Source organism: Spizellomyces punctatus (assembly GCF_000182565.1).
Source record: "Spizellomyces punctatus DAOM BR117 chromosome Unknown supercont1.14, whole genome shotgun sequence".
Classification (NCBI taxonomy): Eukaryota; Fungi; Chytridiomycota; class Chytridiomycetes; order Spizellomycetales; family Spizellomycetaceae; genus Spizellomyces; species Spizellomyces punctatus.
In genome coordinates this window covers 110,270-134,819 of record NW_015971550.1, presented here as the reverse complement: position 1 = coordinate 134,819, position 24,550 = coordinate 110,270, and the positions used below count along the sequence as shown (strand labels likewise).

The 24,550-nt window shown below is 48.3% G+C and overlaps 8 protein-coding genes across 8 annotated transcripts; 4 read left to right on the top strand and 4 right to left on the bottom strand.

The window, feature by feature from the left end:
- Nucleotides 1-64: 64 nt before the first annotated feature.
- On the top strand, nucleotides 65-1,880 carry SPPG_07019 (uncharacterized protein). The gene has a single exon (XM_016755195.1). The coding sequence runs from the start codon at nucleotides 269-271 to the stop codon at nucleotides 1,724-1,726; it is 1,458 nt and encodes a 485-aa protein (XP_016605583.1). The 5' UTR covers nucleotides 65-268; the 3' UTR covers nucleotides 1,727-1,880.
- Nucleotides 1,881-2,075: 195 nt separating this feature from the next.
- On the top strand, nucleotides 2,076-8,579 carry SPPG_09431 (uncharacterized protein). Its single transcript, XM_016757597.1, has 8 exons — nucleotides 2,076-2,206; nucleotides 2,882-3,285; nucleotides 3,355-3,475; nucleotides 3,539-3,790; nucleotides 3,853-3,906; nucleotides 3,975-5,750; nucleotides 5,820-5,852; nucleotides 5,918-8,579. The coding sequence occupies exons 1-8, from the start codon at nucleotides 2,128-2,130 to the stop codon at nucleotides 8,263-8,265; spliced, it is 5,067 nt and encodes a 1,688-aa protein (XP_016605582.1). The 5' UTR covers nucleotides 2,076-2,127; the 3' UTR covers nucleotides 8,266-8,579.
- Nucleotides 8,580-8,657: 78 nt separating this feature from the next.
- SPPG_07016 (uncharacterized protein) lies at nucleotides 8,658-10,257 on the bottom strand (the record flags this gene model as incomplete). Its single annotated transcript, XM_016755194.1, has 4 exons — nucleotides 8,658-8,879; nucleotides 8,953-9,578; nucleotides 9,643-9,975; nucleotides 10,071-10,257. 4 exons carry the CDS (start codon nucleotides 10,255-10,257, stop codon nucleotides 8,658-8,660), a joined length of 1,368 nt encoding a protein of 455 aa, XP_016605581.1.
- A 507-nt stretch (nucleotides 10,258-10,764) lies between these two features.
- SPPG_07015 (uncharacterized protein) lies at nucleotides 10,765-12,378 on the bottom strand (the record flags this gene model as incomplete). The annotated part of the gene is made up of 3 exons (XM_016755193.1): nucleotides 10,765-10,807; nucleotides 10,871-12,106; nucleotides 12,191-12,378. 3 exons carry the CDS (start codon nucleotides 12,376-12,378, stop codon nucleotides 10,765-10,767), a joined length of 1,467 nt encoding a protein of 488 aa, XP_016605580.1.
- A 185-nt stretch (nucleotides 12,379-12,563) lies between these two features.
- On the top strand, nucleotides 12,564-13,777 carry SPPG_07014 (uncharacterized protein). Its single transcript, XM_016755192.1, has 3 exons — nucleotides 12,564-12,841; nucleotides 12,904-12,996; nucleotides 13,058-13,777. Exons 1-3 carry the CDS (start codon nucleotides 12,641-12,643, stop codon nucleotides 13,568-13,570), a joined length of 807 nt encoding a protein of 268 aa, XP_016605579.1. The 5' UTR covers nucleotides 12,564-12,640; the 3' UTR covers nucleotides 13,571-13,777.
- A 1,136-nt stretch (nucleotides 13,778-14,913) lies between these two features.
- SPPG_07013 (uncharacterized protein) lies at nucleotides 14,914-17,311 on the bottom strand. The gene is made up of 2 exons (XM_016755191.1): nucleotides 16,117-17,311; nucleotides 14,914-16,050 (listed from the first exon to the last, which is right to left on the bottom strand). Exons 1-2 carry the CDS (start codon nucleotides 16,790-16,792, stop codon nucleotides 15,317-15,319), a joined length of 1,410 nt encoding a protein of 469 aa, XP_016605578.1. The 5' UTR covers nucleotides 16,793-17,311; the 3' UTR covers nucleotides 14,914-15,316.
- A 1,559-nt stretch (nucleotides 17,312-18,870) lies between these two features.
- On the top strand, nucleotides 18,871-22,717 carry SPPG_07012 (uncharacterized protein). The gene is made up of 9 exons (XM_016755190.1): nucleotides 18,871-19,460; nucleotides 19,519-19,572; nucleotides 19,643-20,946; nucleotides 21,018-21,138; nucleotides 21,212-21,684; nucleotides 21,751-21,824; nucleotides 21,887-21,943; nucleotides 21,999-22,061; nucleotides 22,126-22,717. The coding sequence occupies exons 1-9, from the start codon at nucleotides 19,343-19,345 to the stop codon at nucleotides 22,559-22,561; spliced, it is 2,700 nt and encodes an 899-aa protein (XP_016605577.1). The 5' UTR covers nucleotides 18,871-19,342; the 3' UTR covers nucleotides 22,562-22,717.
- Nucleotides 22,650-24,423, bottom strand: SPPG_07011 (uncharacterized protein). The gene is made up of 2 exons (XM_016755189.1): nucleotides 23,454-24,423; nucleotides 22,650-23,389 (listed from the first exon to the last, which is right to left on the bottom strand). Exons 1-2 carry the CDS (start codon nucleotides 24,354-24,356, stop codon nucleotides 22,775-22,777), a joined length of 1,518 nt encoding a protein of 505 aa, XP_016605576.1. The 5' UTR covers nucleotides 24,357-24,423; the 3' UTR covers nucleotides 22,650-22,774.
- Between the last annotated feature and the right edge of the window lie 127 nt (nucleotides 24,424-24,550).

The following is a 24,550-nucleotide window of genomic DNA, read 5'->3' as shown; positions in this document are numbered from 1 at the left end:
GATTTGATACATGAGCGGATGGGTGGCGATGGGGGGAGATTGCAGATTTTTTTTGTTGAGTCGGAGTTCGTTTTGGGTCGCAGTCCAGAACCCCCGCTGAAACTTCGGAGGTGTGGGTTGGAATCAACCGGTTGGGCGTTTTGTCCGGAAGGCCCGGGTGGAGAAAGATTTATTTATTTAGGATACCCCTCCGTGCATTTCCTTTTCGCTCTGGAACTGCATCGCCTGCTGTCCGCTGGTCATAGCCCGTCTGGTCTGGCACACTACTATGGTCGTCTTCAAGCTCCCGTTTATGGGGAAACCCTTTGAACCCACCTGGACATACCCGCATAGCGAACCTTCTAATATTGCCGCATGTCTAAATTCTCGCGAGTGCAATGGCGTGGCTCGACGAGGACGGGCACAGCGGATTAGAACGCATCGCAATTCGTTGGAGGCGGATATGGCAAGATATGTGTCGCGAAAATTGGCAGGCTCATTGACAGACGAGCACGAATTTGATACCGCGGGTCTCGACAAGGTGTTTGCGGCGACTTGGTTATCTGATGATCACGTTGTAATGGGAACAAAATGCAACGCGTTGGTCGTGTTGAATGTTGGAAACGGGAAAAGAGTGCAAATACCATTGGTGGAAGCTCACGTACCTGGATGGGGCTCTGAGCAAGCTGTCGGAGAAAAGGGTCTGATGCAGCGGCAGGTGCTGCCAGATTTGGGAACAGGAATTCGATGCATGGCCGTCAATCCGTCACGAACGTTGATTGCTGTCGGGGTTGGAAGACCTCTTGGTTCGATTGAAATCTTCAAGTTGCCGTCATTTGAACCTCTTGCAGTTCTCCAAGGGCACACTGATATGGTATTTTCCGTGGCCTGGATGAGTGATAACGTTCTGGTCTCTGGAGCTCGCGATATGACCGTCAAAAAGTGGATGATTTGTTCCGAGAGTGGGACAGAGTTCCTCTCTCCGTTGAATGGTCCGCGTATATCCCTTCTCTCCGCCACCGTTTCGGCTTGTGAACACCGAGGCAAAGTACGGGATATGCTCTACAATACTGCAAAAAGCAACATCGCCACTCTCTCTACGGATGGTTTTGTCAAAATTTGGGACGCCAACAAGTTTAAACCATCCACTAATGTGCCTTTGCGTTATACCGAGGAGACTTGCTGTTTGGCGTTCGATGATAGTGAGCACATTTACGCGATCGGTTCCGCGAATCATGTTTCTCTTGTTGATCCGCGAGCGGGCCAAGTTGTCCACACATTCGAGAGCTGTGATGATGGATGGGGCGTGCGATCGCTGGCTTTCGACAATGCAGTCCTTGCAGTAGGTGGTGGCAAGGGCAGAGTATCATTTTACGACATGCGCGGTGGAAAATATCTTGCTTGGCCAAGCTCGCACAGATCACAGTCGGCATTGTCAACCCCATCGTCTCCCTCACCCTTGTCTCGGTCTGCGTCCTCCCCTCTCTCGCCTGGATATGCGAGACGATCTCGGATCCGCCGTGGATCAACTGCCATCTTGGCTGGCATCCCTTCTGACATGACCGCCTGGTTGCAGACGGGTGAAGGGTGGCTTTTGCGCGATGCAATGTACGAAGCGCATTTTCAGGGAGCGGATGTTCGGAATGCAATATATACCCTCAAGTACAACCCATCACGCTCCGGGTTGTTTGCGGCTGGTGGTCCGCTGCAACTTAACCTAAAGGGTTCGTTTGCTGGAATGTGGTAAAGAAGTAGCGTTTGTGGACGTGCTTGCGGGGGCATAAAGGGAATTTGATAGATTATTCTTTTTCTTATTTTTTTGTAACTAGACTTTTTAGATGTTGCTGTCGATTGTTCTTTTTTTATTTTTCATTGATAAATACACTCTTCTTGACAAGATTCCTCTGATGTTGCTGTCGTCGAGAATACTTCATCGCATCCATCATGTTAGATGCCCGACAATAAGCTCACGTGCAACTGATTACCTAATATAAGGATACAACCCTTATAAGATCCCATTGGTGTTAGTAAGTCTTTGTGTTACAATCGTTTTGTTGTGCGTTCCGTTTGCTGGTCGCCTTTCCGGCCTTTTGAACGCTTTTTGCAAAGCACTCGCTTACGTTCCCGGTCTTACTGCACAGCCACACCATGAGCAACAGCGGGGATCCCCCTCCGATAGAACGCATCCCACAGACTAATACAGACGTACACACAACGGGTCCTACAGGTGGGTGATGGTACCGGGGTACTAAGGTTGGCATAGCCCATATGAGAACGTGTCAGACGGTGGCCGTGGTAGCCTTGGCACAAAAACCTCCAGATATGCATCGTCTTGCGCGGTTGGTGCTCAAGCAGATATCACTTGCGATGTATTGCGCCAAGTCCACCTTGACAGTACAAGAGAACCTCTTTCGAACGAGGTGCGAAATGCAAAGAAATGTTTGTGGCTTTTGCCAATCATGTCTCGCGTACTCATCGGCATCGGCCATGGGTGAGACAAAGTTCGGAGTTCCACTAGTAGAGACACTTTGTCGATGCAGGAGCTTCAGATAGAGATATATGGTTACTGGGGTAACAGGCTATATGGCTTCGCTCGGTTTTTACTGCGCGGAATTTCAGCGTTGTTGTTCAGTGCATCACCGTCATTGCACGATGGTGACTGTACGGGGAAAAGCGAGCAAGGGCTTTACGAGATGTTTAGTACGGTGTCTCTTTGACGACGTTTTCATGGCGAAAGGCTGCTTGGCTGTTCGGCAGACTAGGGTGGGGCGTATCTTGGTTAGGGGTTTTCATGATCATTGTTTGCGATCTATTGCCGATTACCATTAAAGACCCTATTGTGCGGTCCTTTGAAACTCTTTTCCTAACCGATGCCTCTACATTTGCATTGCTCTCTATATAGCCCGGCATAACAGTAACTATAGCTCGGATACAGATCACATATTCGACTCCGATGAGGATGTACAGATACCCGAGGCCGACCTAATCCCGGGGCGGCCCACTACCGGTTCGGATGGCGACATTGATGTTGATGATGATCTAAGTGATTTTAGCGAGCCTGGCGATAACCACGAGAATGGACACAAGAGCGAAGACGATGACTACGTTCAAGGTGAAAGTGAGCCAGAGCAAGATGAGATCATCACTGAAGGTGAAAGCTCGGCGGACGACAAGCCATCGGCAAGGAACAGAAAACGTACAATACGGTCCAGTAAATCTGAATTTTCATACGCTGAAGAAAACCCAGATTTGTATGGCCTTCGACGATCGGGCAGAGCGCGGACGCAACCGAATCGCTTCACTGCTGTGAGTCGTTCTTATTGCATGGACTAACAACCACTCGGCATTTCGTTATAACTTTCTGCTCTATATTAGGCTGGTAAAGAGGGCAGTCCGAGTGATGATGAGGAGGATGACGACGACTATGGATCACGGCGTAAGAGCAAACAACGCAAAGGCAAGCTACGATCGCGGGCACAAATGAATCGCCGCAAAGGTGCATAGGCGGCAGATGGAGTTGTTTTAATCGCCTGGGTCCTAAAGATGATCCTGTTTTCAGAGGACCCAGACGATTTCATCGGAGACTTTTCAGAAGAGGAAGAGGTGTCTGGCTCTGATTTCGAATCAGAAAATGCCAAGAAGAAGCGACAAAAGCAGAACCTTTACCTGTGGGATGATGATTTTCCGCGATACTCCACCCGACAGCGAAACCCCGCTTTGGACTACAATGAAAATGCTGCGGACGAAGAGCTTGATTTGGAAGAGAGGGGGCCTGAAGTCTATGCGGAAGCATATCCGCCAGAAGAAGAAGGTAAGGAAACCGTGTGCCGTGACGATGTAAACACTTGGCTGACCCAGGACGCATTGGCTTAGGTGATGTGATAGATGGGTTTTTCGACCAACGTACGGTGGAGGTTGAAGACGAAGGTATGTCCCTCAATTGTCTCTCTTTTTCTCATCTTAGCAAGACACCTTCTAAATGCTACATATGGTAGATGGCAACGCTGTGGAGCAAAGTCAATATCTGGTCAAGTGGCTAGGTCGTTCGTATCGGGAACTGCAGTGGTGTGACGTCCAGTACCTGGAGACTCTTAAGGGGTTCAAAAAGATTGACAAGTTCATCAAAGAGTTCAATGAACGACAGGCCATTCTCGAAGACCCCTATCTCACTGAAGAAGATAGAGAACGTGTATTGATGGAGATCAACGATAAGAAGGATCTCCTTGAGGAACACAAGAAGGTGGATCGTATCATTGCCAGTCGCGTGGTAAGCCCCGATGAGGACAACCCGAGCGGCACGCAGTATTACTGTAAGTGGCGGGGATTAGGATACGAGGAAGGTACCTGGGAGTCAGCAACGTCATTGGCCGACGATCAGGCCGAGATCGATTCGTTCCTGGATCGGTCCAACAGTCAGCAAGTGCCAAGTCGAAGCGAGCAATACAAGCCTGACCATCGCCCACCATATAAGCCTTTCCGGGAAGCGGACTTTTTGGTGGGAGGTGAACTCCGAGAGTTCCAGTTGATTGGAGTCAACTGGATGGCGGATCTGTGGCATAGGAACGAAAACGGGATCTTGGCAGATGAAATGGGTTTAGGAAAGACCGTGCAAACTGTTTCGTTCCTCTCATATCTCTTCCATATTATGAAAGTATACGGGCCATTCCTAGTCGTCGTACCCCTTGGTACCATCTCCGCATGGCAGCGCGAGTTTGCAAGATGGGCACCAGATATGAACGTTGTTCTATATCAAGGAAACGCAAAGGGACGCAGCATCATTCGAGAATACGAGTTTTACTCGTATACCGCCAAAAAGGGTCGTCCTGCAAAGCGGATATTGCGGTTCAATGTCCTCTTAACGACGTATGAGATGATCATACAAGATAAGGCACATTTGAACAAAATCAAATGGGCATTTCTAGCAGTAGATGAAGCGCACCGATTGAAAAACGAGGACTCCAAACTTCACCAGTCGCTTGCGAAAGAATATATGGTTGCCAACCGCTTGCTGATCACTGGAACGCCCCTGCAAAACAACGTACAGGAGCTTATGGCTTTAATCCAGTTCCTGATGCCCGGTGCTAGTATCGACATGGACCTGGAGATTGACCTCGACGCGACAGATAATGAGGAGCAAAAGGGAAAGATCCAGTACTTGCACAATCTGCTTACGAAGCTTATGCTTCGACGACTAAAGAAGGATGTTGAGACCTCCCTCCCCGGCAAGACGGAGCTGATTCTTCGAATACCAATGTCAGAGCTTCAGAAGAAGTATTACACCGCTATTTTTACAAAGAATTTCGCAGGGTTGAAGAATGGATCAAAGGACGAAGTACGAATCAGTCTCCAGAACGTGGTGATGGAGTTGAAGAAGGCTAGCAATCACCCGTTCTTGTTCCCGAATGCCCGTAACTTTACCACATCCAGGAATGATTCATTTGTGGATATTCTCAGCAGTTCAGGGAAGATGGTTTTATTGGATAAGTTGTTGACCCGTATGAAAGCAGAAGGGCGACGTGTGCTTATTTTTTCCCAAATGGTGAACATGCTCAATATCTTGGCTGAGTATTTGACGCTTCGGGGACTACAATTTCAACGCTTGGATGGTACCGTGCAGTCGGAAGCGAGGAAACGAGCTATGGATCACTTCAATGCCCCCGGGTCTACCGACTTTGCATTTTTGTTGTCAACCAGGGCTGGGGGACTCGGTTTGAATTTGGAGACTGCCGACACTGTTATTTTATTTGACCTAGATTGGAACCCGCAAAATGGTGCGTGTAACTAGACTTGACTAACTATCGCACTAATGCATCTAACATTTCCGTTATTCTACTTTTTAGATCTGCAAGCTATTGCACGTGCCCATCGGATTGGTACGTTTGTAAATTAACTTGCGGTCTCTGAATCCAATGACGCTAATGTATGTTCGTGATTGTAGGCCAAAAGAAACATGTAAATGTGTACCGCTTCATCACTGCTGGATCAATTGAGGAGGATATCATTGAACGGGCTAAAAGAAAGATGGTTCTCGAGTACGCCATCATTCAGCAAATGGAAAATAATGGACAAGTGTACGAGAAGATTGAGAAAGAGAAGCAGCTTTCGGAGGAGCTGCAGAAGCCGACCAGAGATGAGCTGGCCACAATTTTGAAGTTTGGTGCGAAGAAATTATTTGAACAGGATGCTGCGGAGCAAGCAGGGGCCAACGGCGAGACGAATGACAATAAAGTGGAAAAACTCGACCTGGATGATATCTTGGCGCGCGCCGAGAAGACTGAGCTTGCACAGGCGCAACCAGTGGCCGGAGGCAGTGATGAGTTCATGGAACGGTGGAAGACAATGAATGTACAAATGGATCAGTTAGAATGGGACTCGCTTGTTCCCGCTAATGATCGAGACAAAGTGGCGGAAGCTGAGGAACTATTGAAAGAATCCCAACCAAAAGTGCCAGCACCTCGGAAGCGGCTACCTCAAATCTCGTATGCCGAAGGGGAGGGTGAGGAGGAGGAAATCGGAACCCGTAAGCGGAGCGCGAAGGCTACAAAAGGTAAAGGAAAAAAGGGCGGCCAAGCCAACCAACTCGATAAGAAGGCCATCGGGGATTTGGCGAATGCTTTGATGACGTGGGGTGACCTTGACAGACGATTTGATGAGATTATCAGTCATGCCAACCTTGGAGATAAGAGCGCGGATGCGGTTAAGACGCACGCCAGAGAGATTATGGCCGCCTGTGAGGAGGCTGTGCGCGTGAATGAAGAGGCAACGCAAGGACAGAAGACTTCCAAAGCAGACAAAGAGAAGGCCATTTATGCTGACTACAAGGGAACCAAGGACATTAATGCAAAGAAGATGATTGAGCGAATCCCGCTTCTGAACGCCCTGACAGATGAGATGGAATCGCACAAAAACCAGTTGTCGTTCCGTTTGGAACAAACGGATCTCGGCTTTACTGGCAAATGGGACTCGAAACCTCCATGGAACACCAAAGACGATGCCATGCTCCTAGTTGGTGTGTACCGACACGGTTTTGGAAATTGGAGAGCAATACAGGCAGATGCAGAGCTAGGCTTTGCCAAAAAGTTTCATCTCGGAGGCGAGCGGAGTTCAGACCAGAAGGACAAGTTACTGCCCAAAAAGCTCCATCTCGATCGACGCGCCATGTATCTGCTTAAAGAACTGCAAACGCGGCAGAATAATATTCGGTTGGCCCGCGAAAAGACGAATTCAAAGAAACGTGCCAGGGAAAGTGCAAAGAGCGGAAATGGGGTCGTCCGGGTGAAAAACAGCAAAACGGAGGCGGAGCCTGCAGACAAGTCGCCACGACCGAAAAAGAAGAGCAGAACTAGCGAAGTAGCTGAAAAGAAGGACCGTGCAGAGTCGGATCTCTTCACGGACTATGACGAGTCAAAGTATAAACAGATGCTGCGTCCTGTCAAAGACCAAATGCTCAGACTGCGTGGCCCTCCTGCCTTTGAGGAAGACGATCCAGACGTCAGGGAACGGAAGCAAACCCAATGGAAGCTAGATCGTGCCAAGAATGAGTTTTTGGCGGTGTGCTCACTGATTGAGGATTACGTAGCAAAAGAGAGGACGCCAATCAAAAAACAACGTATTCAAGCGCATCTGTTTAGGTTTATTGCCGATAACTTCTTTTGGACGAAAGCGGATGGGACATGCGAGGACTGGGAAACACTACGAAAGTTGTGGGAAATAGCCCATGCTGGGAAAGAAAAGAGTGATGAAAAAGAGCAGCAAAATGGACAACATGGCGATGCGAAATTGGAGTCGCCTGCTCCGGCGGCCGCCAAACGCAAGCGTGGCGATCGCGACGGTGATACACCTACCGCACATTCTAAGCGTCATTCTCCCCTCAAAGAGGATTTAGCCTCAGAAAACACACCGTCAACGCATAGGCGAAAACGGGAGCGAGAAGACGTATTGTCACCTTCGGGTGCTCCACCCCCCAAACGTCATGAAAACGGTCGAAACGGGATTTTGGCGAATCTCGGCGAAAAGTACAAGATACCAAAAAAACAAGATATTGTAAAACCCCGAAAGAGCAAAAGTCCCAGTCGGAGCCCCAGCCGAAGCCGGAGTAGAAGCCGAAGCCACAGTCGGACTCGCGATAACTCTCGGCGGGATCGCTCCTGGGAGCGCGATAGGAAAAGAGAGCGCGGACGAGATGAGAGGGACAGAGAGCGGGATAAGGGAAGGGAAAGGGAGCGAGGAAGGGGTGATAGGGACCGGGAGAGGAAGGGGGATCGATATAATCCTTATCGTCGATGATGATGATGGATAATCTTGGTCAACGGGGGACACTCGGCGAGCCACTTGAACCTGGTTTTGGAGTTAGACGGACGACCCCTTTACGCTCTGGATGCGAAATACAAATTTCGGAGGGGAGTCAGCCACTTTTTTTATTTTTCCTGTATCCATTCCTTTTCGTATTCCTCTAGTTCTGTGCTGTGACAGAAAATTGCATTTTTCTTGGTTGATGATAGGTGTTTTGAAATGATGTCACTTAGTGCAGGACTTGTGTACACTTTCTGTCTTTCAGACATGTTACATAAAAAAATAATTATCGATAACATTGAAAAGGATTACAAAATATTGTAGCGGGTCCATTCCTAGCAGCATACAAATCACAAAAACCACAAACATTAACCAACACAAAGTGCTCAGAGGGCATGGGCATGCGCCGTCCTCGGATCCACCCGTAACACGGCTCGTACTTGATGAGCTACACTTTGTAAAACAGCCAAAACGACTTGATTGCTCTTGATAAAGCCGTAGCTATGGAACGGTAGATTATGGTCCTTGGCTAACTTTAGAACGTGCGGACGGATCTTCCGGAGATTGTGGCGAGGGAGGCGGGGAAACAGGTGATGCTCGACTTGGAACTATCGATAGATGTAATGTCAAACCAATTTCAAACACACAAATAAGTTTATGCCAGGCAAACAAAAAACATACTTGTAATCCCCCATGGAACCAATCCATCCAGATAGGACACTCGACATCCATCGTGGTTTTCAAGGCCATCGCCGCAAAATCGTCCTGAGGATTCTCTTGAGCCTCCATTCCAAAATGGCTCAACGTAATTTGCAGGTGTAAAAAGACGGTCATCATGTGTGACAAGAGAATGTAGGCTACGCGATATTTCCAATTAGGTAAATAAGACAGCAGCGGGATGAACCATGCCCAGAATAGGGACATGCATGTAATTTCCAGTTTTCGGTGGGGAACCGGGCCTTTGCGAAGGACATATGACCATCCGAGAACGTAGAGATTGAATCTGCCAAAGCACAGGATAAGGTAGAAGAGATGATGTTGGATGGATATGAAGAATTGCGCGGCAGCGTCAAAGTTCAGTACGCGTTTGTAGTAGGTGGAATAGAGGTTTTGAAAGAATTTGGTAGAGATGGCAAAGAATGGCATGTGTTGAATGTCGGGATCGTGTGAAGGGTCGTTTGTGACAATATGGTGGACATTGTGGTTGTGTTTCCACCATCCAAGACTGAGTCCACCAAGGAAGTTTCCTAGGCAAATTCCAAGGATCATGTCGGTTTTGGCATCGTGTGTTATTCCGCTGTGGCCGGCTGGAAACACAAAGAGAATGTTATTACCATTCAATACCGTGTCTGGTCTGAGTGAAGAACATACCATCGTGCGCTACAAACGCTGCTTGATGCCACAAGGTCGAACCCAACAATGCACTCGCCGCGTATGTCATCCAGTGCTGCGGACCCCAGACAACTAGTCCGATCATCGCAAACCAGATTGCCAACATTTTGACGGCTTCACGAACGTAAAACCAGTAATTTGTTTCATACATTCCTTCGGCTTTCAACTTTGCATCCAGTCTTCGATACGCCAGAGAAAGTTTGCTGGCATGTTGAGTATTCGGTGCTAACTCCCCGATGCAAAAATGTGGCATACGCTTCTCTATCACTGGTTCAGGATGGTACGCAAGGACCGCGTCCGTTGCGTCTTTGCCTAGTGTCAAAGCATGTCAGGCAAGTGACCACATTGATTCAATCATACAGCTTTATTGATCCCTAGAGACCATTATGCGTATCGTCAGCACTTACCCGCCATATGCCAAATCGCCAAGTCACCACCCGGATGGTGGTTGATAAACTTGGTCAAGTTGTACACCTTGCTGTTGATAATGACCAAAATCTCTCCCTGCTTAACGCGGTCCTCAATCTCCTTTCGAGTAAAGATGGCGTGCCGCCTTACAGCCGTGGCTGTCGCCGTCTTGCCTGTATGGCACATGGTATGCGGGGAGGAGAAGGATTCCTGGGGAGGGACAAAAGCTGGACAAACCTACAAACCGTTTTTAGACGATGGACACGGTGTGACGCGTTCTACGTCATAGGCGAGGGGTACCTCTTCAAAAGAGAGCAAGGAGAAGAAGGGTGAACAACCCTCTAGGACTTGATCTCGAAATCGTCTCGCAATGCAAATCTCCCAAAATGAAAGATGAAAAAAAACGGCAAAGGAAAACCGACGGGGGCTTCAAACCCCAAACCTTATTAGCAGTACTTCAGCGGCCATTCAAAAATGGATAAATAGACAACGTGCGCGCAGACAAGGCTTAGTTTGTTGCCATGGCAATAAGAAATGAATATAAACAAATCCTCAGAACCCTCGATTCCAGAATCTCCTGTTCTGTACGATTACCAGTTTCATTGTATCATACCAAAGGCGGACGGGGAAAAACGCCCGTATATATATATATGGCACCAATGGCGTCGGTTATCGGACTCGGCAATCAGCTAGCTATCGCTTGTCACTCCGCCGGCTAGCATGATCTGCTAAATCGCTATTATAATGAACTTGGGTTATTATCCAGCTCTCAAGAAAATGATCAACAATTACAACGTGCCTGATAATAGACTGCCATGGAACATTTACATATGTCATGGAACATCTCAAACTCTCCGGTTTCTTCAATTTTTCTGCATCGCTTCCAACACTATCCACACCCAACACACTCGCCGCAGCAGCAGCAACGAGCTGTGTTCTTACGGCGCTGCCCATTTTGAACAGCTTATCTGTCAATGACGAAGGTTTTCGTGACGAGGACGATGAGGACCCTTCGGTCTCAATGTTAGGGGGTGGTAGGTCGTCTTTAATAGCAACTTGGCATTGGCCTTTCCCGTGAGGTCCCCGCATCATGATGTATTCGGTTCGTTCTGGCGGAGGTGAATCGTTACCTTTCCGGCCTTGAATACCTCCATCCGTCAGTTTCTTCCAGCTCAAGCGTAATTGGTTTCGAGCTGCAAGGCCTTTCTGCTGATATATATCTAGCAGAGAAGTGTATGGTACGGCCCCTTGAAACAGAACAATCTTTGCACATCCCCGCGGGACTGGAAATGGTGCAGAATCATCGTCCAACGATATCGCGGCGACAGCCTCCGCGCCAGATGTTGTCGTCCATTTGCGGACTCTATCACTCTTTGACTCGTCGGGTATAATGACAGATAGTTCCACGCACAAGTATTCCTTTTCACGGATAGAAAGGTGCAGGTCGTGAGATTCGTAGTCGTTGACAGTGTAGTACACGAGGGGGTAGGAGCATTCGTTCATGAAGGCGTCCTTTACGTCCATACGAGATTTGTACGGCGCCGCGTAAACAGTTTTTGGAATTCGCTGAATCGCAATCATCTTTGGTTTGGATTTTGGAGATGGGGAACTGGGAGTTGCTGGACTTTCTGCATCTACAACGAGCCCACCTCCAACCGGACTCGGCGTGGTGGCGTCTGTAGCTGGACTGTCACCTGAGCCACTGGAGTTTGCGCCTACAACCACAATCCTTTCTTCACCCGCCAACAAGCTTCGCTTCCTCTCTCCACTCGCTCCCCGTTTACACACAGCGACCGTAAGGGTGCAGGGTAGTTGCACAATAAGGTTTAGAAAAAAGGTTTGCTTCCAATCTACAAGGTCACCGAGTGATGGCATAGTATTTGCCACCTTTCGTCTCACAAATATTGGATCCTGTTGCTGTTGATCTGCAGATGTAGTTTCGGGTCCACTTCCACCTTGGCGAACAAAGAATAGCAGATCATCATTTCCTTCGGCGCCCCCTTCCACAAAAAACTCTACAAATAGTTCAAACCATCTGAAGGGATTGACAGGCACGCAATATTAGACCAAACCTGCTTGGACATGTCATTGGTATATCTACGTACCCAGCAACACATACCTAGGGTCCTTCGCATCTAGGTCACCGAATTCCTCATCGAGGAGCACCCAAGAGTCGTGGTCTGGTGAGTCTACAGAATGCTGATGCGGTTTGCGAAGCGCAGGACGTGTTGCTGGGTATGGTGACGTTGGGCCATGTAGGTTTTCTCTGCGGAGACGGTCAAGAATATGTAGCAGGAGAGAGGCCATGCGGAGGCTTCAGGCGAGTTGGGAAACGTCCACTTGCTGATCACCAAGTAAAATGATAAAATGCGCCAAAGAGCAATTGCGTAGGTGGTTGCTGCCTGGGTTGCTGCGCTATCCGGAAGGACCACGCGCGCAATGTCACATGACTTGTACAGATGACTTGCTCGGCACCTGACGTCATCCAACCGCTCATCGTTTTTAAAAGGACGGTCTTTTCCAGCGAGGCCTCCCCCATTGGCAAACAAGACTCTCGGCCGTTGCAAAGATGGCACATCCTACTCTTCTCCGTTTGGGAAACACCATTGTTTATCTCTTCTTCTTGTCTTCATCCATTTACAACGTCGTGGGCCCTGACGCAACTGATATCGGTTATGGGAAGCATCCTACATATCTTACACCCGCTCCATTTGCATTTGCCATATGGGGACTGATCCACACTCTGTTTCTGGGGTTCGTCATTTGGCAGGTGTGCTCCATGTCTCAAAACTTTGTCATATACATGATTTAATGTGCATGAACCTCGTTTAGTGGCTGGGCGACAGCGAAGAAATCGTTGTCGAGGGCTACGGCAGCTATTTCATCATTGCGGGCCTTTTGACATCGCTCTGGCATAACAATTGGGTTTGTATTGTCTTTTCGGTCGCAACATGGCAAGCTAGCTTACCATCCATTATATTCGTAGGAGTCCGGCCACCTGATCTTGTCTCTCCTCATCCTTCTTTTCGCTTCAGCTTCAATTACGATTGTTTACCACAACCTCAGGAATATTCCGCCAAGGACATATACTCAATCCCTTTTTGTTCACGCTCCGATTTCTCTCTATCACGGCTGGCTAGTGTTTGTGACGTGGCTCAACATCTTTGCGATCTTCACAACCGTCCACGACCCTGCCCATCCTCCGTTGTTGCACCGTGTTTTGGTCTTTTTGGTCTTGCTCCAATTGACCGGAACGGCTGTGGCATACACAGAGTTCAAAAACCGTGACGTTGGAGATATTCCTGGTGCTTTTACGATCGCCTGGGCGCTCTTTGGAGTTGCTGCTGGCCAGCAGAGCAAGTTTATCAGCATCTCCGCGCTGGTTATGGGCATAATCGTCCTCCTCTACGCGTTTAGGCCACAAGTTATCAAGCGGAGAATCGGCGGTGGCGAAAGGCAGCCACTTTTGGGGAGTGCGGCCCCGGACGAACAAGTTTAAGCGGTCATGACGATACTGGTCGGTTCAGACGAATAACTAACATTTTCTTCTTCATTCCCACTTCAATTGGATAGTATCTCAGATAGTTGAAAACATCACAAAATCTGTACATTTACAGTGTCTATAGTATCTCAAAATGTCATTTAAGTTTGTTTCATTTTCTGTACGATTCCGTTGTGTCAAAAATGGTAGTGTTGCCATAGCGGATGATAACGTCCTGCTTGTTTGATTCTCCTTGTAAGAGTTTTGTCGAGCCGCTGCTTCACCAATGTCGTAGCCGCTGTAAGACAGTTACCTTTGTCGTTGGTGGGTTACCAGATGCAATTTACCATAAAAGGCTACATTGCTCCTTTGCTGAATAAGCGACCTCGAATAGCTAGGATAACTTTATTCGTGTATGCGGTCACTCAATGATGTGTTTGCTCAAAATATTCTACTTTACATGCTATCGCACCTACATTTGGTCACTAATTACCAGGATACATTGTTGTCCGTCCTTTTTTCATATGCTCAACGTTGTATTGTAGGGCGAAGAGGACATCAATCTCTAATATGTGCCCAGAGATTTCAATTATGGAATGAAATAGCTAGATGCTTCAAAAGTTCATGGAATCAGGACAGACTGGGCTGTTCAAGTTGATTTATTTGGATGAGTGTCGCTGACCAAATCTTGGCAACACCGCGCCATGGATTGAAACGTTACGATAAAACGGTTTGACATGGAATCCTCGGTAACTACAACGATGCATTGCGGACGGCAAGCGTATCCACCGACAGCGTGGAATATCGTCATCGGTCTCCCACACGTGGTGTTCCACTTGCGGGATGATGTCAAGCACAAGACTGTTCCCATGGCGCAGGATTCCATTGCGAGGAGTAAATTCCAAATTGAAATTTGTTGGCGAGCTAATGATCACACCGTTACGTCGTTTGGGCGTAGTCCGCTTTCAAACCTCTATTGGCAAAATTTTGCTGACGGGATGCTTACGCCATGAGTGTTCACTCCAAGAATGACATGGCGAGTTCCTGGGTTGTCCAGCGCTGCTTTTGCAGTCAACCTTTAACGCCGTGTATGCATGCAAAGGAGGCAGGAACACATGTTATTCTGCCAGATGAGCTCAAGTGTTTAAAAGTCCGCGATACAGTTCAAGGATGAGTAGAGTGTGAATACTCGGGAACACGTAATAGCTACACAACCCTGCTGGTTCGTGCAGAGTGATGACCAGCGCCAAGTTGTCTTGGCAAAAGCATCAAGCGGATAACTCGAAATAACGTCTTGGACGTGCATTTGGTTGTCAAGATTGCAGTAGTTTGGTTCAATCAGCCAGAAAAGAAGGGCGACATACATTGAAACCAAATTGTATTTATAAAAAGCAACGTAAAAGTAGAACTATTTGACGACAACACTTCCTATACCATACGTCTCAGGTCAACAGTGACCTTTGATGGACTAAAGGAGCCCTAAAACTAAGAGGCTACGAATCTAGACTTTTTCCAAACCGTCATTCGTAGTTCACGACAGTATTTACAAATAATTCACTCCACCACTCATAAATAAGGGAGAAGGGGGGGAATAAAAAAAAGGAGAGAGTAAAAAACACATTACTGGACTTCTACAAAACTGAGCGACCGTCTCGAGAATGTAATCTTCTTCTAGTGGGCGGTAATACTTTGTCGCTTGTAAATGCTGCTTTCGTAGAGCGACGTTCTATGTACATTGAGAGACAAACACGCATGTATGCCGTTTTATAGATACGGGTAGTATGCAAGCGGCATGCTGGGATCGACAAAGTCCAAGGCGCTCATATCCACCCCGGGCCATGACGTGGAAACGCTAGGATCAAACGTGGCTATCGAGTGTCTCCGCCGAAGTGCGGCGGGTCGGTGCATGTCCGGGTTAGCGTACTCGTGGAAACTTTGGGATCGTGTGAGGACGCAAGGTGGCGCGGCGGCATTACTGGGTTGTGGGGCGATAAAATAACCAGGGCTGTGGTAGATAGACGGGCAGTCATAATGGCCGTGTGCGGACATGTTTCCGTAGATTGCTTGGAGGTACGCGTCAGGGTCGACGGAAGACTGCTCGGCACTAGGGGAGTCGCATAATGCAGAATCTTGACTGAACATTGGCACCATCGATTCGGCCCGTTGGGAGGCGGCAGCAGCGCTACCGTCCTCAGATGGAGGACAAACGGGTGATCTTGATCTTGAATGCTGGTCGGAAAGGTGAACATTATCCACTTCAGAATCTTGCATCTCTACGCCATTTGCCGTATGGACTGTTTCCATCTGTGGACTGGTTGTCAATGCGACAATATTGTCCCCCATTTGGATGGCTTCGCTCTCCTCTAATGGCAAAGGCGAGATGCTGTCCAGAGGTGGGCTATCAGGAATATAGCCGTACTGCATGTAGTAGGAAGAGAGGCAAGCCGCCTGGGGCAAAAATCCTGTATCATCTATTGGGCTCATTGCTACATACGGGTCTAAAACAAGTTCAGCATTAGGCGACTTATTGCAGAGCGTCGTGAAAAGCAGGTGGATCAACATACCATACTGAATGCACTCACAATCGGCGGTGGGAGTGCCGACGCCAAGCACGGAAGGACGGTCATAGTGAAGCGGATGGCATGACATTAAGGCACCAGACACACCATACGTGAAAGCATCACACATGTTGGGACTAGGGTACGGAATCGTTTTGGTCCCCTTGCCGGATTTTGCGCCTGCTCTCGTACCAGTTTGGTACGGCCGAGAGGCAGCACGGCGACTGCGACGACCTTTTGCCGATAGAGGTGGGGAAACGGAGGATTTCTCATCCATGCTCTCTGTGGCAGATGCTGCCGTATCTTCGCCCGAGGCAATCTGTGCAAACTCTTTTTCGTCAGCCTCGGTGGCAAGTGTATGACGCCGGTATTTGGCTCTCCGGTTTTGAAACCAGACTTGAATATTGCGCGCAGGAAGATTAAGCTGGGCGGCGAGGGTTGCACGCAGCTTCGTGTCAGGGTTCGGGATATGAATGAACAGGTCTTCTAGGATTTGCTGCTGCTGCGGATTAAGAACGCGTCGCGTGCGCTTCTTCCCTTCTTGACTCGACGGTGCGGATGATTCCTGACTGTAGGTGGGAGGGGGAAGTTGAAAGTACTGCTCCCAAGCCTCGGTGTGGTGGTCGAGGCCGTAGGGAATATCTTCGTACTTTATGGGATGTTCTGTCGTAATGCTATCCATCGTATTTAGGTAAAGATTCGCCGGTATTTGATAAAGTTTGTGGCGAGACACGCCAAAGATGCAAAGCGAGAGGGGGGGAACTTTAAAGGCCAAAAGGCTATATTTATGCCTTGAAAGCAAGATAGACACACGCAGTCTTTTTGAGCACGAAGGACAGGGGACCGGAGACAAACCAAGAGCACGAATATAAGAAATGGCGCTCGCAGTAGGTTATCCGCAAAAGGACGAGCAACCCGATCGACCCAAAAGAGTTGATCGCCAAAAGGATGATAGACTAAAGGGGGGGCAGACAACTGGGCGACAAGTCTATCTCTAGAGCCTTTTTCACCACCTTTTGTCATTTTGGTGGGCAGCCCAAAGGAGACACTCGAGTCTTGGAGGAGAACGTCAGTTGGTTTGTTCCGCTCGCAGGAGGTGTGCCAGTGTGATCCCGTCCTCGAAGGGCCTGGCGCGCCCGAGACCACGGTAATTGTTATCCCCTTCATCACGTAACTATGAAAGGGAGGCCCATGGAATGGCATGTGTATCGCTTCATTGGTCCATCGCGTCTTCCACGCGCTGGCCGTCCGCCCTCTCCTGGCGGGAGTTGTGCACGGAGGGTCTGTGGTGTTTTTTTTGTGTGTGTGTGTGTGCTAGGATGGCGATGGCTTGGGTGGTTGTGGTGGTGGTGGATTTCAGGCGAAAGGCAGGAGGATGAAGGGGTCTCGCCGGGCATCAGAAAAAGGGTTGGACAAACAAGGATGTGATCCCTGCAGCCGATACCTTGTCCCTTCCCATTTTCATTACAGCAAAGTAGGTTTCGCCGACGTCACACCCTGGATGGTCATGGGGCCGAGAGCAAGAACGCTCTGTGCGCTCACCAATGCCGTGGAGGGCGCCCTGCCGCAAAAAGGGTTCAGGGAAGCCAAAGGGGACAAGGGAGTAGATTGGCAGCAAAAAGATCTGATGGTCATGGGTGCAAATAATATGTGCAATGATGAATCTGGACCTTTTTGCGGCGATTGTAATGTCTCCATTTCCTACGACTTGAACGCTTTTGGGCATATTTTAATTCACATAAGATTAACAACGATGCCAAGATGTCGGGAAGTGACTGTCCGGGACTGTCGGACACTATTGATCTCGCCAGATAAAAAACGAATTTTCAGCCTCATGCGCCCTTATCATGCCGTCAAGACTGTGTGTGTTTTTCCCGCCCATGAACAGATGACTAGTAACAAAAGTGCGCAACGAATTTGGAGCGTGATGCACAAAAAACATGCAAGTGGAAGCATGTCTAATCGGTGGCGGGCCGCAACAAAAAAGAAGCTTGCGAGATACGAAAAGCTATCATCCTGTTGGCGCCAAAAATGGGGGGGGGGGCCCAGAAATGGATGAGGAGAACACAGGACTGATAAAAGGCGCTGACAAGGAGCTCCAGACCAATCGCCTTCAAAATACCGGCAGCAACCTCATGCATATTACCAACCTATCCAGCGAGTTTGATGACATGTACTCCATCTTAACTAGATGCCATGTGCCAAAGCACGCACGTCCGAAATCGCGGAAAAAAGCCGCATGCGCAGCGTGCATCCTTCAAGTTAAGAACGTGTTTTCCTCCGGTCAGACACTTTGGAAGAGACAAGTTACCGGCAGAGGAAACGTGCTCATTCCAGCGGCTGTGCTGCAAATCCTTTTCCAAGCAACCACACACACGATATGTCTTCAGAACCTAGCGTGACACCTTGCAAATCCTCCTTTACCGCTTCAGTATCTAAACTGTCCTCTTGTGTTCCAAATAGACGTGAGACAGGTTGGATCTTGGCGCCGATAACACACGGAAATAACATGCTTTTGGACTAATAACAAGCAGGAAACTTGTCCGATCTACATACGCTTGAAACTCGGAATAGACACCAGCTGTCGAAAAGCTTTAAAGGAAAATGCGGGAAGACCGACCAGCGTCAATCTTTGGAGATCTTCCCTGGTTTCCAGATTGAGTTAATGCACTTGGGGTGGATAACCTAATCATACCGTAATCCACGTCCCGCGTTGCCCGCTTCTAGCCAAGATGGACGATAACAAGCAGCTATGGTAGATCGATTTGGCCTAATGTTCGGCACAACGAATCATAAAAGGCCAGCCTTGATGAACAGCGTCCTGCAAAAGATCAAGGATGAGAACATCACAATTGAGGTACTTTGATGCACCGTCACAGTCAGCTAGTCTAAAATGGCAAGCATTCCATAGTATAGCATTTGAGTAAAAAGGCTTGGTACCAGGCCATTGAAAGGATGCAGCTGCCTTTTTCCAAGGGATAAAATAGCACCACGATATCCTCATAGATCCGTTTTTATTAGGGATCAAACATGTTCGCTTAATTCTCCGCCAGTTCAGTCAACCAATTTGAATGCAATATGGGTTGTCAAATGACATAAAAGATGTTCTTTGGCAATATTTTTAGCACACTCAGGGTGACTGCTACTTGTCATAGATCAGTACCCGCATTTTCTGATTTGGCGACAGCTGTTGATTATAGAGCCATTAGCACTTTGACTTCACCAAATTGTCATGCGAGGAAAGGAAGAAAATGGGACGAGTGTTCCAGACGAACAGCACAAAGTGCAGAAAAAAGGAAAGAAGGCCAAACAGAGAGCAGAGAAGGAAGATCCAGAAGATCTAAAGCAAGGTTGGTGTAGAGGACGTTACCAACCCACGAAAAGCAAAAGATTCACTCATATCAACAGGCGACCTCGTTGGCGACAATGATAATGTCCCCACACCAGAACCGGGGCACTCAGGTATGCGTGAATATCGGCAGCGGGACAAACAGATGCTAACCTCATGCATGATGCACTATCTATTACTCAGCGGGGACGCAAAGCAAAGCATCAAAAGGATTTTCCCTGTTCAAAAGCAAAGGAAAGAAAACCGCAGAGTCAGACAACATATCTACTGCGAGTACCCCCGCGGTCAGCGAGAGACCTGGCTTCGATGGTGAAACCAGATCAATCACGGAGAGCACTTCAAATCGGCCTGCGAATGAAGAGCTGCCCATTCCAGGGACAGAGGATAACAAACTACCTCAGCCTGACTCTAGCAACCGAGATATACTCCGACCCGATGAAAGAGAAGTCAAATCCGTTCACGATGAGAGACCAATTCGAACGATAGAAATGCCCCAAGACAATCGACCTTCCAATGAGGACGGACCAACCAAACCTGAAATAGGAGATACGCCCATACAGCCTGCCAACCAGAAAGACCTTACGAACACAGTCGGTATCAAATCCGTGGAACAACCAATAGTGACAGAACAAGGGCAAATGTCTCCAAAACCATCAAAATCAAAAGGTGGGCGAAGTGGTGCCCGGTCTGGCCGGGGAAAGGCCCCCTTTAGCGGCGACCGTAGTGGGAATTCACGGACACCTCTCTCAGATGCTGGAGCGTTCCCAGATGAAGTAGAGTTGCCAGCAAGTTCTAAAATGACCGACATTCCAGGGGAGACTGGTATGCCCAAGGAACTTACCCAGGTCGATGACAACACAAAGCAACTTCCAACGCCCGCCGCTTCGAATACGAAGGAGAACGCAGCAACCTTGAAAGATCCACAGACAACAGATGCAGCTCAAATCCCTCAATCCCGTCAAACCAAACCAAATTCTAAGAAGGCCAAACAGGCACCACAAGTAACAGCAAGGGCCCCCGGTCTTAGTACCCAGAGCCCACCACGAACCCCACAACGCACACCTCCATCCCGCTCAACACGAAACCGCCCACGAGGATCAGCACAACGACGAGTCACGTTCAGAAAATCAACAATTCCCATCCTCCGTGCACGGGCCCAGAAAAAGTCTGCGGGACGTACAATGGAGACATTGCTGAGGACCCTTCAGACATTAGCGGCAGAAGTTGAAGCGGCAAAGTTATGCTCCACACAACCGCGACGGCGAGGTAGTGAGGCAATTGTAGCCGACCCGAGTATACCTCAAGATGAGAAAATACAAATACTGAGTTTAAAGCTGAACGATGAGGAGGAAGAGATCAGAAAACTACGAGGAGAGAAGACTGAACTACATCGGCAGGTAACCTCTTTGAAAAAGAGGGTGGCCAGGGAAGTTGAGAGGGCAAAGCCTTTACCCAAAATTACCAGCACAGTCCCGACGTCCGTTGAGGTTGGTCAAGACGGCGCTAATGGATGTCGCCTTTGTGACTGAATCATTGTGTACATTCCTGGATTCTGCAGGCAAACCTCAATCTTCGATACCAGTTCACAAAAACTCTTAAAATTGAGAGAGACAAGTATCAAAAGCTGCAGGAAGAGAACAGGGTACTAGCTGCACGTATCAAGGAATATGAATCCAAGCGTACGTATATTGTGAAAAATAATATCGGGTGCCAGGTATTAACAATGATCGCCCAATTATCCACGTCCTGTAGCCCATAGAAAAGAAAGTCCTTCGGGATCCACGTATCAGCGCACAAACGACATGCTGTTCCTCCGGAAGAAGCTAAAAGAAGCTGATGCTGAAAAACGCAAAATGGAGGACACCATTTCGTCAATGCTGAAACAGCTAGAGCGGGAGTCCAAGGCCAAGCAAAAGATGGATCGTGACGCTGAAGCAATGAGGCAGCAGTTCACGCATTTGAGGAATCAATTTGGTGGTTTGGCTGGAGAAGAGGATGAAGGTTCGCCCGTACGAGGGAGAGAACGTAGGAGCTTTAAGAGTGCAGCAAGGAGGGTGCTTAGGATGAACCAGGGAAGCAAACGAACGGGAATAGCATCAAATTCGCCGGGTAGAGGGCCAGAGAGTCCGATCAGGAGTCACGCCGATCCATCTCCCAGCAGAAACCATGATGTCAAGGGCTCAGAGGCAAAATCAGCGAAGTCACCATTGGTTGCGGAAGCAAAGGTATTCATGCAAGTCCAATCTTTTCCTATATTGCCTCTTTTGCTGAGAACTGTTGCCATTTTGCAGCGAAAGCCAGTCACGGCCTCCAAGTCGAAACAAGCAACAGAGCAGAAACCAGAGCACACTGAAAATTACGCACGGTAGTGATAGATTATTTGTTCTCTGCATATTCTTCCTCGATGATTAATCATACTCACTGTAGAACGACGGTTGCGGCTCGGAGCAAAGCAAAGGATGTTACCCCAACTGCTGAGAAAAGGTCAGCATAGAGTATCTGGCTAATGGTATAATGATCGAGGCTCATCAATCAGCAGAACCAGCAAAACAGCGGATCGTCCACCGGAGTCAAATTCCGAAGCAGCTGACACGAGTAGAAGGTAAACTATGCAAGCAACTTGCTTGAATCCCATCTTATCCTTAGAAATGCCTCCTGTTTTCCAGTAAACTTCCTGCCGTATTCCGCAAACCACGTGGAGCACCCGACCGGCAACGCTCCGTGCTAGCAAACCTGGACCGCGACCTACGAGAAGCGGGTTCCCTAATTGACTCTTTGGACAGAGACTTGCGTGCAGCAGGTGTAGAGCATGGTCGCGACCCTAGTAGAAAACGCGGTGTTCAGAGGCAGGGAACTGTACAACCTGAAAAGGAGCTGAATCATGTAGGGCAAGATGGCAGTACACCAACACCCTCAAACGTAGGAGCGGAAAGTAATCCGCCGCTCCCTGACAAAAGCGGTTCTGAGATGGAAGATATTTCTGATGCCCGGCTACGATCTGCGAGGATTCGAGTGGAGTATGACGTATGGGTGAAGAAGAAGAACGAAGAGAATGCAGCTGCAGCAGCCGCAGCAGCAATGTCCGTTGCAAATACTCAGTAATCAATTTGAGATATATGATTTTATATGTGTTTGAAAGTAATGAAAGCCGAATTCCAGCCACACAAGTACATTACAAACAATCTCATACCTGGTATAATGCAAGTAAAAAATGCTATGAAATTATGTATATTGGTACAGATACGCCTTCACCTTCGCCATTCCAGTCCACACATCGTTGCATTAATGAACAAACCGTGCTTCATGATACGCCTCCTATGTCTCATCGGTTTTGTTGGCATTCTCTTCGGTGCCATATGCTGATTTGTATGTAAATAGGTCCAGGACATTCGCAATCAAAGATTGAATACGTTTTGCAGATTCCTTCTTGGTCCCAGCATTAATCTCTCCTACGGTCCCATCTCGTCCTCGCATCCCAATCATAAAAAGTATATTATCTCCATTGTGTTCAATTTTCATACTTTCGCATCCAGTCCTTTTTTCCCAAACATCCACAGTTCGTACCCAAAATGGAAGAGCAGCAAAAGGCCTTCCACTGTTTGCTGAAGGGTGCTGGATATTTCGGACTCCCGACCCTATGTTGACTACCTCAGACCATCTGTTGGGGGGCAGAGCTGGAAGGTATCTGTAGTCAGGCATCGACGTTGTTGGTGGTTGGCGCCAAATTGTGTTAAAGAGATCTGCTAGGTAGTTTTGCAGAATAGGAGAGTCAATAGGGGTAGCCGCAGGCTGAATAACGAGTTGGACTGCAAGACCGAGAGGGAGATCTGGTGTGACGATAAAGCAGCGACGTTTATTGACAGCGGCTTCCAAAAAGAACTTGCAGGGAAGAATGAGCACGTTAGCGTCATCTTCGAGTGGAATCGCAAGCTGATGCGTTGAGCATAAGTGAGATTCCCCCACAATGAACAAAACTCAAGTATCGGCTTTGTACCTGATGCACCCACTTGTCCCATGCATTGTTCTCGTAGCGGCGCCAACCTTGCAGTGTGACTTTGCTATGTGATCTTCTCACCGTAGAACCAAGTGGTTGTATGAATCTTTCCCTGATAGGCTCTATCACGTTCTTCGGCGAGTACACGGCTTCAAAGGGCCGAGCACTTCCTTCTGCCATGGCACTTTTAAACTCCCAAAACGACAGTTTCTGTCCAAGAAGCGAGCGCTGGATTCGAAATACGAGAGTTTTGGATAAGCAGAACGCTTGGAGTATTGTTTTATCCGTCATAGCCCCGTCAAATGCAGTCTGGGAGCGTTTGATATCATTGCAGAGCGTGTGCGTGATATAAGACCAGAAACTTGTGGCATCGCTGGCGTCAAGTAGCTCAACGAGTGGCCGTCCCTGTTTGCCTGCGCCCCCAGGTGTTCGAAACGATAAATTCTTTAGGTCCGGCGACTCCGTTGGTGAAGCACTCGTTCCGTCCTTATTGAGGAAGCGCAAAACATAAAATCCTTCTGCAACATTGTCCTCGCGGGTTCCCATTGCCGTCGCCGTAAAACTTTCATCTATACCATCGTCATCCTCATCATTGCTCACTTGAACTTGCGCTTCCGTTTCATTAATAGGTACAAACTCAACCTTTCCATCTTTAGGCATCTGAACGACAAATCCATACATAGGGTGCCGAAGTCTCTTACGAAACAGTCGATGCAAAATGGCTTCCTGAGCGCTCTTGACATCATCTGCTTGACCTGAAAGCGTGATCACTCCCCGAGTCTTTGGAAGGGTGACGGATATGTTCCTCTGGTTTTGAAGAGATTTGATATTGGAGCCATCTATTCCTATCAAAAGTCCTTGAAGTTCGGGTGGAAACTTGAAAGTCAAAGTAGTTGGAGGCATTCCTTGCTCGTTAGCGTGGACGATCAACCCTTGTCACATATATTGTCTTGAGCAGATGCGAAAGAATTGTAGAAATGACACCTGGCAAAAAGCCCCAAGGACGTTGATCTTGGCTTATGCCATCTCACCAAAAAAGGTTATATTGCACATGATGCCTAATTAAGCAAATGACTGACACGTGTGTTGTCGGAATC

Coding starts and splice junctions, on each gene's coding strand:
- SPPG_07019 (XM_016755195.1), top strand. CDS start 269: ATGGTCGTCTTCAAGCTCCCGTTTATGGGGAAACCCTTTGAACCCACC.
- SPPG_09431 (XM_016757597.1), top strand. CDS start 2,128: ATGAGCAACAGCGGGGATCCCCCTCCGATAGAACGCATCCCACAGACT. Junction 3,907..3,974: donor GGTGGAGGTTGAAGACGAAG/GTATGTCCCTCA, acceptor TACATATGGTAG/ATGGCAACGCTGTGGAGCAA. Junction 5,853..5,917: donor TGCACGTGCCCATCGGATTG/GTACGTTTGTAA, acceptor TCGTGATTGTAG/GCCAAAAGAAACATGTAAAT.
- SPPG_07014 (XM_016755192.1), top strand. CDS start 12,641: ATGGCACATCCTACTCTTCTCCGTTTGGGAAACACCATTGTTTATCTC. Junction 12,842..12,903: donor TGGGGTTCGTCATTTGGCAG/GTGTGCTCCATG, acceptor AACCTCGTTTAG/TGGCTGGGCGACAGCGAAGA. Junction 12,997..13,057: donor CGCTCTGGCATAACAATTGG/GTTTGTATTGTC, acceptor TTATATTCGTAG/GAGTCCGGCCACCTGATCTT.
- SPPG_07013 (XM_016755191.1), bottom strand. CDS start 16,792: ATGGATAGCATTACGACAGAACATCCCATAAAGTACGAAGATATTCCC. Junction 16,051..16,116: donor TTGTGAGTGCATTCAGTATG/GTATGTTGATCC, acceptor AACTTGTTTTAG/ACCCGTATGTAGCAATGAGC.
- SPPG_07012 (XM_016755190.1), top strand. CDS start 19,343: ATGCGAGGAAAGGAAGAAAATGGGACGAGTGTTCCAGACGAACAGCAC. Junction 19,573..19,642: donor ACCAGAACCGGGGCACTCAG/GTATGCGTGAAT, acceptor TCTATTACTCAG/CGGGGACGCAAAGCAAAGCA. Junction 21,944..21,998: donor ACCCCAACTGCTGAGAAAAG/GTCAGCATAGAG, acceptor ATCAATCAGCAG/AACCAGCAAAACAGCGGATC.
- SPPG_07011 (XM_016755189.1), bottom strand. CDS start 24,356: ATGCCTCCAACTACTTTGACTTTCAAGTTTCCACCCGAACTTCAAGGA. Junction 23,390..23,453: donor GGGACAAGTGGGTGCATCAG/GTACAAAGCCGA, acceptor TCAACGCATCAG/CTTGCGATTCCACTCGAAGA.